The sequence below is a fragment of the Dendropsophus ebraccatus genome, chromosome 7 (assembly GCF_027789765.1).
Source record: "Dendropsophus ebraccatus isolate aDenEbr1 chromosome 7, aDenEbr1.pat, whole genome shotgun sequence".
Taxonomy (NCBI): domain Eukaryota; kingdom Metazoa; phylum Chordata; class Amphibia; order Anura; family Hylidae; genus Dendropsophus; species Dendropsophus ebraccatus.
In genome coordinates this window covers 97,834,920-97,848,064 of record NC_091460.1, presented here as the reverse complement: position 1 = coordinate 97,848,064, position 13,145 = coordinate 97,834,920, and the positions used below count along the sequence as shown (strand labels likewise).

The 13,145-nt window shown below is 45.6% G+C and overlaps 1 protein-coding gene and 1 long non-coding RNA gene across 2 annotated transcripts in view; one reads left to right on the top strand and one right to left on the bottom strand.

The window, feature by feature from the left end:
* Nucleotides 1-1,821, top strand: part of LOC138797587 (beta-1,4-galactosyltransferase 1-like) — a 260,610-nt gene extending 258,789 nt beyond the window's left edge. The window contains exon 7 of the mRNA XM_069977940.1: nucleotides 774-1,821. Coding sequence (XP_069834041.1) covers nucleotides 774-807 — 34 coding nt within the window. The 3' untranslated portion in view covers nucleotides 808-1,821. The remainder of the gene's footprint in view (nucleotides 1-773) is intronic.
* Nucleotides 1-13,145, bottom strand: part of LOC138797589 (uncharacterized) — a 150,683-nt gene that overhangs the window by 113,008 nt on the left and 24,530 nt on the right. The gene's annotated exons all lie outside the window — the stretch shown is intronic.

The following is a 13,145-nucleotide window of genomic DNA, read 5'->3' as shown; positions in this document are numbered from 1 at the left end:
ATCCCATTTGTGTCGGTGTATAATCCATATAGCAAAAGAATAGCGGGAATCCTGAAAGGAGAATGGCCGGTCCTCAAGAAGGGGTTGGGGGATAAGATCCCAGAATTTAATCTTCCCCCAATGATGGCCTATAAACAAAAAAAAAAACAATCAGGGACACATTAGTTCACTCTGATATTGGGTCAGCTAAGAGGGAACCACAAAGAGTACTGAGAAAAATGAAGACGGGTAATTTCCCTTGTTTACACTGTAGCAACTGCAATAATGTAATTAAAGGTGATACCCATCAGCATCCTCATACTGGTCAAAAATATGATATTCGGGACAGATACACATGTGACTCTAAGTATGTGGTTTATATGATTCAATGCCCTTGTGGCTTGATATACGTGGGGGAGACCACTACAGAGGTGAGAACAAGAATCAATAACCACAAGAGTACAGTGAGATTGAAAAAAGTTGAACATCCAGTGGCAAAACATTTCATTGAATTGGGACACACAGTAAGCCAACTGAGGTTTAGTATTATTGATAGTGTCCCAATTTTGAGACGAGGAGGAGATAGAAAAAGAATGTTGAAACAAAAGGAGATGAGATGGATACATACACTGGACTGCCTTTGGCCACGTGGTATGAATCTGGATTACAGCCTACATATGTTTGATTAATAAAACCTTTTTCCCTCTAGTAGCTGTTCACATACTGTGTTTTGTGTGTAGTGTTTTTAAATATGGGTTTTTTATTTATACACAATCTTTTATATTTATTTGTAGATATGATGGGCGCAGTGATCCAGGGGACCTGTGACTTGGTTCTGCACCGCCATGAATCCACAGCTGCTCCACAATGGTTGCTTGTCTTGATGATGGGGATGGCTCACCTTCTGCTCATGATATGATTAGCAGACTGCTGTAAATTCAATTATATCCGAAAGAAATACATTGATTTGCACTTCGAGAAATGTAGAAGGAACGTTGAGGTGTATGCCTGCTCGGTAAGTAGCGGGCACAATACCACCTGGGTTAGTTCCAGAAGAACAAGAAGATACTGCTGTATTGTAAGCGCCGGACTTACTTTAATGTGCTCGTGTTGACCTGGTGAGTAGCGGGTTAACATGGAAATCAGCATTTTTTCCTGATGTTGAAATGTGAACTATGTTTATATGCGATGCGGTACCGCTGTTGGTAATGCCGTGAAGATAAATAACATTAAAAGGACTTATGTGACAGTTTGATAATGGCGTCTGTGAATCATGGATGGAATTCTGAATGCTAACTATCACGGGCATACATCATTATAAATGGGCTGAGTGCGCTTAGGGCTATGAACTGTCATGTATGGGTGGTATCCATGTAAAGTTTAAATCCATGTGTGATTGGCGCCTGGTAACCAGGATACGGTTGCCGTGCCTGTGACTTCTCTGATTGGAAGATAGATGAATCGCTTTGACTCTGTGAACATTGAGCGTATGCCAGTATGACGTATGCTAACCAACGTGGATGCAATCTAGCCAATCAATGGAGTAGTGGTGCGCAGCCACCGTATCGTTGTTGACAAGCTGACCCGAGGGAGCAGCGTGGAGCGGGTCTGATGTACGGGACCGGAGATCGCTGAAAATATGAAGGTAGCGAATCGATTAGGTATAACCCCAGGTGGGGAATGGACATGATTAAAAGCCAGAAATGTAGAAATCTTGGTTAATTATGATCGCTGATTTAATCCCGCCTATGTCCTCATGTGATTGGTTACAATTTTATTGATTGTGTATGGTGATAGGTGATTCTATGTATAAATATGTATCTTGCACCTTATTGTGATATACTTGAGGCTCAGGAGTGTTAGAGCCGAACAGTCTGTATTTTTATATGCAATGGCTTAAAATAAACTAAAAAAATATTTTTCACCGGATGAATGCTGTCTCCACACCCTTTTGCTATTTGAATATCAGGTGCGGGCTTTCCTGACGGAGACTGTGCACCTTAAGGAGGTTCCGCTGTTCCAACCTTGGATGTGTTTATCTTCTATATATATATATATATATATACTAGAAAATGTACCCGGCGCTGCCCGGGTATAAAGTGTCAGTGTGTTAATTAGATTTGTTCTAAGGTGCCCAGGAGGCCAATCTAAAAGTATTGCTTAATCAGTGGAATTAGTGTATACCTGTAGTGCATAGTTGGAGGGGTTCTGTATACCTACAGTGTATAGTTTTTAGGGGTCCCGCATATCTGTAGTGCATAGTTGGGGGGTGGGGGGGGCTGTATACCTATAGTGTATAGTTGGGGGAGTCCTGTATACCTGTAGTGTGTAGTTGGGGGGGGCTGTATACCTGTAGTGCATAGTTGAGGGAGGTCCTGTATACCAGTAGTGTATAGTTGGGGGGGCTGTATACCTGTACTGTATAGTTTGGGAAGTCCTGTATACCTGCAGTGTATAGTTGGTGAAGGTCCTGTATACCTGTACTGTATAGTTCACGGTTCCTGTATACCTGTAGTAAATAGTTGGTGCTGTATACCTGTAATGTATAGTTGGTGGAGGTTTTGTATACCTGTAGTTTATAGTTTGAGGGTCCTGGATACCTGTAGTGTATAGTTGGTGGAGGTCTTGTATACCTGTAGTATATAGTTCGGGGGTCCTGTATACCTGTAGTGTATAGTTTGAGGGTCCTGTATACCTGTAGTATGTAGTTGGTGGAGGTCCTGTATACCTGTAGTGTAAAGTTTGGGGGTCCTGTATACCTGTAGTTTAGAGTTGGTAAAGGTGCTGTATACTTGTAGTATAGAGTTGGTGGAGTTCCTGTATACCTGTAGTGTATAGTTTGGGGTCCTGTATACCTGTAGTATAGAGTTGGTGGGGGGTGCTGTATACCTGTATTATAGAGTTGGTGAAGGTCCTGTATACCTGTAGTGTATAGTTTTGGGTTTCTGTAAACCCGTAGTGTATAGTTTGGGGTCCTGTATACCTGTAGTATATAGTTGGTGGAGGTCCGGTATAGCTGTAGTTTACAGTTTGGGGGTCCTGTATACCTGCATTATAGAGTTGGTGAAGGTTCTGTATACTTGTAGTATATAGTTTTGGGTTTCTGTAAACCCGTAGTGTATAGTTTGGGGTCCTGTATACCTGTAGTATATAGTTGGTGGAGGTCCGGTATACCTGTAGTGTAAAGTTTGGGGGTCCTGTATACCTGTAGTATAGAGTTGGTGAAGGTGCTGTATACCTGTAGTATAGAGTTGTCCTGTATGCCTGCAGGGTCATATTTACCATTAGGCACCCATGGTCTGGTGCGTAGGGTAGCACCTTGCAGAAGGATAGTACCCTCCCGTTCAGACTTGCCAGAAAATCTGGTGTCTTTTCGAGGGGGGTATGGCGGTGTTGGTCAGTTCTGGTATAGCGGTGTTATCCAGTCACAGTATGGCGGTATTGGTTAGGTCTGGTATGGCAGTGTTATTCAGTCACAATTATATCACCTGTGTTTGCAGTGTGGAGATTTTCCCATTCATTTCTATGGGGCACCGCTCTTCCCCCTCCCCCTCCCCTCCTGTACATCTGGCAGGGACGGGACCTTCGCAATGACCTTCCCGGGCACCCAATGTATCTGTGTGCCAAATTTGGGGTCAAACTGTTCAGGCGTTTGGAAGTCTATACGGGACAGACAGACAAACTTTCATTTTTATGATATAGATGAAGATATAAATAGGTGAAATCGTAAAAAAGAATGCAATATGGTAACGTTTGGGGAGTTTCTGTGTCTACGTAATACACTATATGGTAACAGCGACATGATACTATTATTCTATAGGTCAGTCCAAACACAACCATATGCAGGTTTACACAGATTCTCTAATGTTATACAGTATATATTTTTTAATGAAATCCTTTTTTTTTGACAATTAAATATTAATAAAATGGGACTATTGTGACGCCTATAACAGTTTTATTTTTTCACCTACTGGGCTGTATGGGGTGTCATTTTTTCTGCCATGATCTCTAGTTTTTAATAATACCATATTTGTGAAGATCGGACGTTTTGATCACTTTTTAAAATTTTTTTTTATATATAATGTAACATAAAATGGGTAATCTGCGCACTTTTTTTCCCTCTTTTCGTGTACGTCGTTCACCGTTCGCAATGACGCTTGTTATATTTTAATAGAACAGACAATTAGGCACGCTATGGTATACTATATATTTATTTTTATATGTTTTATTTATATAATGGGAAATGGGGGTGATTTCAACTTTTATATGGGAAGGGGTTTTGGGGTAGTGTGTTAGTGATTTTAACTTTTTTTAATGCATTTTAAGTCCCTTTGGGGGACTTGTACATTGATTACTTTCATTATTCACACTGATCATTGCTATGCCAACGGCGCTCTGCTCATTGAGCCTGCCTGTGCAGGCTCAGTGACCAGAGCGCCGATCGGACCGTATGGAGGCAGGTGAGAGACCTCCGGCGGTCCGTTTTAACGATCGGGACCCCCACAGTCACACTGCGGGGGTCCCGATCGGTAAGTGACAGGGTACTCCCCCTGTCACTTACAGTTAAACGCAGCGGCGTTTAAGGAGTTAATGTCACACTGCAGCGCGATCGCTTGAGTACCGTCCCTTTAAGAGTGGCTTGGGTACCATCCCTTTAAGAGCGGCTTGGGTACCGTCCCTTTAAGAGCGGCTTGGGCACCGTCCCTTTATGAGCGACTTTGGTACCATCCCTTTATGAGCGCTTGGGTATCGTCCCATTAAGAGTGGCTTGGGTACCGTCCCTCTAAGAGTGACTTGGGTACCGTCCCTTTATGAGCGGCTTGGGTACCGTTCCTTTATGAGCAACTTGGGTCCGTCCCATTAAGAGTGGCTTGGGTACCAACCCTCTAAGAGCGAGATGGGTACCGTCTCTTCAAGACTTGGGTACCATCCCTTTATGAGCCACTTTGGTACCGTCCCTTTAAGAACAGCATGGGTGCCGTCCCTTTAAGAGCACCTTGGGTACCGTCCCTTTAGGAGCGGCTTTGGTACCATCCCTGTCAGGAACCGGTGACACCAGACACACAGAGACAGTGAGCCCTAAGCTCAGCCCCGCCCACTGTCCTCTACCTACTTGCCCCCCTAGGCTAAACCCCAGGGCAGCAACTGGGCGGCGGTCCCTGTACTGGCTTGGTGGGACAAAAAGACAAGACAGACAGACAAAACACAATGAGAATGGTCAGGAATCCGGGTCACAACAGTCTGGCAGCGCAGTACAAAAACACAATCCAAGAAGCAAGGTCTATAAACAGGCAATATGGTCAGGGCAGGCAGCTAGCAGGGATGGTCAGAAATACAAAGCAAAAGAGTCAGCATAAACAGAGCAGGAGAAACAGAACCAGGCAGAGACAAGCTCACTATCCGGCAGTGAGAGGCAGGCTGGCAGACACTATATAGGAGACCAGAGGTCCAGTGCAGGAGCTGATTGGACCAGTGCCCTAATCTCCTCAGAACACCTGGGGCAAGAGCAACCTGACTGGCAGAGAGAACAGTCTATCAGACTAGCTAACCAGCATCATAGTTAACTCCGGAGTGGCCAGGAGTATCTCAGGCAAAGCGGGTGTGGCTGAACAAACACAGAAGGAAATAGAGCAGTGTTCAGACAAGGTTCAGGACACTGCACAAACATACAAAAACACTGAATATCAGCGCCATCTCAGGCTCGCAGCACGAGCCAAGGGGCGCACGGAGTTCGGTACAGGCACATTCATGACAATCCCTTTATGAGCGCTTAGGTACCGTCCCATTAAGAGTGACTTGGGTACCGTCCCTTTATGAGCCACTTTGGTACTGTCCCTTTAAGAACGGCTTGGGTACCGTCCCTTTAAGAACGGCTTGGGTATCGTCCCTTTAAGAACGGCTTGGGTACCGTCCCTTTAAGAACGGCTTGGGTACCGTCCCTTTAAGAACGGCTTGGGTACCGTCCCTTTAAGAACGGCTTGGGTACCGTCCCTTTAAGAACGGCTTGGGTACCGTCCCTTTAAGAACGGCTTGGGTACCGTCCCTTTAAGAGCGCCTTGGATACCGTCCCTTTAAGAGCGGCTTGGGTACCGTCCCTTTAAGAGCGACTTGGATACCGTCCCTTTAAGAGCGGCTTGGGTACCGTCTCTTTATGAGCGACTTTGGTACCGTCCCTTTATGAGCAACTTGGGTACCGTCCCATTAAGAGTGGCTTGGGTACCAACCCTCTAAGAGCGAGATGGGTACCGTCTCTTCAAGACTTGATTACTTTCATTATTCACACTGATCATTGCTATGCCAACGGCGCTCTGCTCATTGAGCCTGCCTGTGCAGGCTCAGTGACCAGAGCGCCGATCGGACCGTATGGAGGCAGGTGAGAGACCTCCGGCGGTCCGTTTTAACGATCGGGACCCCCACAGTCACACTGCGGGGGTCCCGATCGGTAAGTGACAGGGTACTCCCCCTGTCACTTACAGTTAAACGCAGCGGCGTTTAAGGAGTTAATGTCACACTGCAGCGCGATCGCTTGAGTACCGTCCCTTTAAGAGTGGCTTGGGTACCATCCCTTTAAGAGCGGCTTGGGTACCGTCCCTTTAAGAGCGGCTTGGGCACCGTCCCTTTATGAGCGACTTTGGTACCATCCCTTTATGAGCGCTTGGGTATCGTCCCATTAAGAGTGGCTTGGGTACCGTCCCTCTAAGAGTGACTTGGGTACCGTCCCTTTATGAGCGGCTTGGGTACCGTTCCTTTATGAGCAACTTGGGTCCGTCCCATTAAGAGTGGCTTGGGTACCAACCCTCTAAGAGCGAGATGGGTACCGTCTCTTCAAGACTTGGGTACCATCCCTTTATGAGCCACTTTGGTACCGTCCCTTTAAGAACGGCATGGGTACCGCCCCTTTAAGAGCACCTTGGGTACCGTCCCTTTAGGATCGGCTTTGGTACTGTCCCTTTAACCCCTTGCCTCTAAAGCCTGTTTTGGCCTTAATGACCAGGCAAATTTTTTTTTAAATCTGACCTGTCTCACTTTATGCACTTATAGCTCAGTGATGCTTTAACGTATGCTAGCGATTCTGAGATTGTTTTTTCATTACATATGGCACTTTATGTTAGTGGCAAAATTTGGTCACTACTTTGTTTTTTTTTGTGAAAAACATCAAAATATCATGAAAAATTAGAAAAATTTGCATTTTATGAACTTTGAAATTCTCTGCTTCTTAAAAAAGGAAGTCATAGCACATAAATTAGTAACTAAATCACCTTATCAATATGTCTTCTTTATTCTGGCATAATTTGGTAAACATATTTTACTTTTTTAAGGTGTTACGGGGCTTAGAAATTTATTAGCAATATATAAAATTTTCATGAAATTTCCAAAATGGATTTTTTTTAGGGACCAGTTCTTTTTTTAAATGGATTTAGGCGGCTTTTATACAGGAAACCCCTATAAGTGACCCCATTTTGGAAACTAGACACCTTAAAGAATTAATCTAGGGGTATAATGAGCATTTTAACCCTACAGGGGCTGGAGGACAGGGTTCACCATTAGGGCGTAAAAAAATGGAAAATTTAAATTTTCCAATAATATATACGTTTAGATTAAAGTTTCTAATTTTCAAAAGGAACATGAGAAAAAAAGCACACCAAAATTTGTAACGCAGGTTCTCTTGAGTACAACAGTACTGCATATGTGGGCGTAAACCACCGTATGGGCACACAGCGGGGCTCAGAAGGAAGGGAGCGCCAATTAGCTTTTTTAATGCAGATTTTGCTGAAGAAGTTTCCGAGCGCCAGGTGTGTTTGCAGTGTTTGTAGTGTCAGCAGAGAGAAAACCCCCCATAAGGCACCCCATTTTCGAAAGTACACCCCTCAAAGAATACATCTTGGTGTGTGGTGACCATGTTGACCCCACAGGTATTAGAGGAAAGTATTCAGAATTAGACAGTTAAAATGAAAAACCTGAATTTTTCCAATAATATGTTAGTTTAGTTTGAAATTTCTCAATTTCACAAGGAACAGGAGAAAAAAAGTACCCCAAAATCTGTAACGCAGGTTCTCCTGAGTAGAACGGTACCCCATACGTGGGCATAAACCTCTGTATGGGCACACAGACGGGCTCAGAAGGGAAGGAGCGCCAATTAGCATTTTCAGTGCAGATTTTGCTGAAGAAGTTTCTGAGCCCCAGGTGCATTTGCAGAGCCCCTGTAGTGCCAGCGGAGTAAAATCTCTCCATAAGTCACTCCATTTTGGAAAGTACACCCCTCAAAGAATTCATTTTGGGGTGTGGTGAGCATTTTGACCTCACAGGTATTAGAGGAAAGTATTCAAAAGTAGAGAGTAAAAATGAAAAACTCGAATTTTTCCAATAATATGTTTGCTTAGTTAGAAATTTCTAAATTTCACGAGGAACAGGAGAGAACATTCACTCCACAATCTGTAACGCAGGTACTCCTGAGTAGAACGGTACCCCATATATGTGGGCATAAACCACTGTATGGGCACACAGCGGGGCTCAGAAGGAAGGGAGCGCCAATTAGCATTTTCAGTACAGATTTTGCTGAAGAAGTTTCTGAGCGCCAGTTGCGTTTGCAGCACCCCTGTAGTGCCAGCGGAGTAAAATCTCACCATAAGTCACCCCATTTTGGAAAGTGCACCCCTCACAGAATTCATCTTGGGGTGTGGTGAGCATTTTGACCCCACAGGTATTAGAGGAAAGTATTCAAAAGTAGACAGTAAAAATTAAAAACTCGAATTTTTCCAATAATATGTTCCTTTAGTTTGAAATTTCTCAATTTCACGAGGAACAGGGGAGAAAATTCACCCCAAAATCTGTAAATCAGGTTCTCCTGAGTAGAAGGGTACCCCATATGTGGGCATAATCCACTCTATGGGCACACAGCGGGGCTCAGAAGGAAGGGAGCGCCAATTAGCATTTTCAGTGCAGATTTTGCTGAAGAAGTTTCTGAGCGCCAGGTGCGTTTGTAGCGTCCCTGTAGCGCAAGCGGAGTAAAAAAAAAAACATAAGTCCCCCCATTTTAGAAACTGCACCCTTCAGAGAATTCATCTTGGGGTGTGGTGAGCATTTTGACCCCACAGGTATTAGAGGAAAGTATTCAAAATTGGCCATTAAAAATGAAAAACTCGAATTTAATAATATGTTGGTTTAGTTTAAAATTTCTAAATTTCACGAGGAATAAGAGAAAAAATTCACCCCAAAATCTGTAACGCAGGTTCTCCTGAGTAGAACAGTACCCCATATGTGGGCATAAACCACTGTATGGGCACACAGCAGGGCTCAGAAGGAAGGGAGCGCCAATTTGCTGGAGCAAAACCGCAGCTAGTAATGGTTATTAGAACAGCGCAGTTACTAAAATACAATAAAAAAATGAGATTACAGGTAATGTGGGGTGGTTTACGGGCAACCTGGGGTGGTGATAGGCAACCTGCTGTTGTTACGGGTAATCTTGAGGTGATTACAAGCAACCTGCTGTGGTTACGGCCAACGTGAGGTGGTTACGGACAATCTGGATAAACTAAAGTGCTTATATGTAATTTGGGTTGGTTACGGCAATCTGGCGTGGTTACGGGCAATCTGGAGGGGGTCATTGGCAATTTGGGGTGGTTAGAGGCAACGTGCGGTGGTTACGGGCAACGTGCGGTGGTCAGGGGCAACGTGGGGTGGTCAGGGGCAACGTGGGGTGGTCAGAGGCAGCGTGCGGTGGTCAGAGGCAGCGTGCGGTGGTCAGAGGCAGCGTGCGGTGGTCAGAGGCAGCGTGCGGTGGTCAGAGGCAGCGTGCGGTGGTCAGAGGCAGCGTGCGGTGGTCAGAGGCAACGTGCGGTGGTCAGAGGCAACGTGCGGTGGTCAGAGACAAAGTGCGGTGGTCAGAGGCAACCTGCGGTGGTCAGAGGCAACGTGCGGTGGTTAGAGGCAAGGTGCTGTCGTCAGAGGCAACGTGCGGTGGTTAGAGGCAACGTGCAGTGGTTAGAGGCAGTGTGCGGTGGTTAGAGGCGACGTGCGGTGGTTAGAGGTGACGTGGGGTGGTTAGAGGCAGTGTGCGGTGGTTACGGTCAACGTGTGGTGGTTACGGGCAACTTGCGGTGGTTGCGTGCAATCTGGGGCGGTTACGTGCAATCTGGCGTGATTACGGACAACCTGGGGCGGCTACAGGCAACCTGGGGCGGTTACGGGTAATCTGGGGGGTTAGGGGTAATCTGGGAGTAAACTGCAGTTATTACTATAATAAAAAAAGTGTGTGTTTTATTTTTTGTGTGTTTGTCACTTTTTGTACTTTTACACATTTGTTTCACTGTATTACTATGATTACTGTGATATTTTCTATCACAGTAATCATAGTTCAGTGACAGAGACCAAATTGGTCTCTGTCACTTTAAATTTTCAGAGTTGGCTGGTTGTGAAGCGCATGCGCACTTCATAACCAGCCAGGACGTCGAGGAGGAAGGAGCTCCAGGATCAGGTAACGTATATGGGGAAGGGGGGGTGATTGGGGGACGGGGGTGACAGGGGGGGTGGGGGGCGACTTGGGGGGCGACACTAGGGGGCGACACTCCGGGCAGAGGCAGCAGGGGGATGGTGTGTGACACAGCCTCCTCCTGCTGCCAGATCTCACCTAGGGACAGAGGGGGGAGGCAGGGAAGCCATGAAGTTCCTGGAACGTCATGTTGCGGGAACTACCTGCTTTACATGACGTTCCAGGAACGTCATTTTGCGGCAAGGGGTTAAGAGTGCTTGGGTACAGTCCCTTTAAGAGCTGCTTGGGTACCGTCCCTTTAAGAGCGGCTTGGGTACCGTCCCTTTAAGAGCGACTTGGGTATCGTCCCTTTAAGAGGGACTTATGTAATGCCCCTTTAAGATTGACTTGGGTACCGTCCCTTTAAGAGCGACTTGGATTCCGTCCCTTTAAGAGCGACTTGGGTACTATCTCTTTAAGAGCAACTTAAACCGTTAACCCCTTCAGGACCAGGCTAAGTTTTTGCGTTTTCGTTTTTTCCTCCTTGTGCTTAAAAGGCCATAGCACTTGCATCTTTCCACCTAGAAACCCACATGAGCCCTTATTGTTTGAGTCACTAATTGTACTTTGCAATGACACACAGAATTTTTGCATTAAGTATACTACGAAACCAGAAAAAAATTCTAAGTGTGGTGAAATTGAAAAAAAAAAAAACGCATTTCTTTTATTTGGGGGGAATGTGTTTTTACGCCATTCGCCCTGGGGTAAAACTGACTTGTTATACATGTTCCTCAAGTCGTTACGATTAAAACGATATAGAACATGTATAACTTTTCTTGTATCTGATGGCCTGTAAAAAATTGAAACCATTGTTAACAAATATACGTTCCTTAAAATCGCTCTACTCCCAGGCTTATAGCACTTTTATCCTTTGGTCTATGGGGCTGTGTCAGGTGTCATTTTTTGCGCCATGATGTTTACTTTTTATCGGTACCTTGATTGCGCATATATGACTGTTAAATCGCTTTTTATTAAATTTTTTCTGGATTTGATGCGACCAAAAATGCTCAATTTTGCACTTTGGGATTTTTTTACGCTGACGCCGTTTACCATACGAGATCAGGAATGTGGTTAATTAATAGTTCGGGCGATTACGCACGCGGCGATAGCAAACATGTTTGTTTATTTATTTATTTATTTACTTTTATTTAAACCTTTTGAAAAGGGGGGTGATTCAGACTTTTATTAGGGGAGGGGGCTTTTTACTAATAACAATACTTTTTTTTTTTTTTTTTACACATATACTAGAAGCCCCCCTTTGATCTCTCATTGAGATCTTTGCTGTATAGTTATACAGCAAAGATCAATGAGATCGGCACTCATTTGCTTTCGGCTGCCGCAGCCGAAAACAAACGAGTGCCGGGCCGGGGACGGCGCCATCTTGGAGCGGTCCCTGGCCGGCTTCAGTAACGGAGATCGCTCCTCCGGGACAACGTCCCGGAGGAGCGATCTCCGCCACTAGACACCAGGGAAATGCTGCATCCGGTAATGTTTGACAGCTGCATCTGATTACTGTATCAGCGGGCACGGCGATCGGACCGTGCCCGCTAATACCCGCGGTCCCGGGCTACATGAGGCACCCGGGACCGCGGCGGTTCAGAGCGGGGTCGCCGCGCGGCCCCGCTCTGAACGCCCGCCCCCGCGAGAATGTACAGTTACGTCCTCGTGCGGGAAAGGGTTAAGGATGCTTTCACATGTACAGGATCCGCGGCAGATCTGCGGAAGATTTGATGACCAGAATCTGCAACTACACATCATCAAATCTCTGTGGATCCTGTACGTGTGAACGCACCTGAACCTCTTAACCTCTTAGGGACGCATGACGCGCGGCGACCCTGCTCTGAACCGCCGCGGTCCCGGGTGCCGCTTGTAGCCCGGGACCGCGGGTATTAGCGGACACGGTCCGATCGCCGTGCCCGCTAATACAGTAATCAGATGCAGCTGCCAAAGATGACAGCTGCATCCAATTACCGGATGCAGCACTTCCCTGGTGTCTAGTGGCGGAGATCACTCTTCCGGGACGTTGTCCCGGAGGAGCGATCTCCGTGACTGGTGCTGGCCGGGGTCTCCGTCAAAATGGGGCTGATCCCGGTTCGGCACTCGGATGCTTCCGGCTGCAGCAGCCGAAAGCATCTGAGTGCCGATCTCATTGATCTTTGCTGTATAACTATACAGCAAAGATCTCAATGAGAGATCTGTATAATTATACTAGAAGTCCCCCAGGGGGGCTTCTTGTATAAGTGTAAAAGACAAAAAAAAAATGTGTTATTATTACTAAAAAGCCCCCTCCCCTAATAAAAGTCAGAATCACCCCCCTTTTCCCATGTTTTTAATAAAAGTAAATAAATAAATAAACATGTTTGGTATCTCGGCGTACGTAATCGCCTGAACTATTAATTAATGACATTCCTGATCTCGCACGGTAAACGACGTAAGCGCAAAAAAATCCTAAAGTGCCAAATTGCGCATTTTTGGTCGCATCAAATCCAGAAAAAATTTAATAAAAAGCGATCAAAAAGTCGTATATGCCCAATCAAGGTACAGACAGAAAGTAAACATCATGGCGCAAAAAATGACACCTCACACAGCCCCATAGACCAAAGGATAAAAGCGTTATAAGCCTGGGAATGGAGCGATT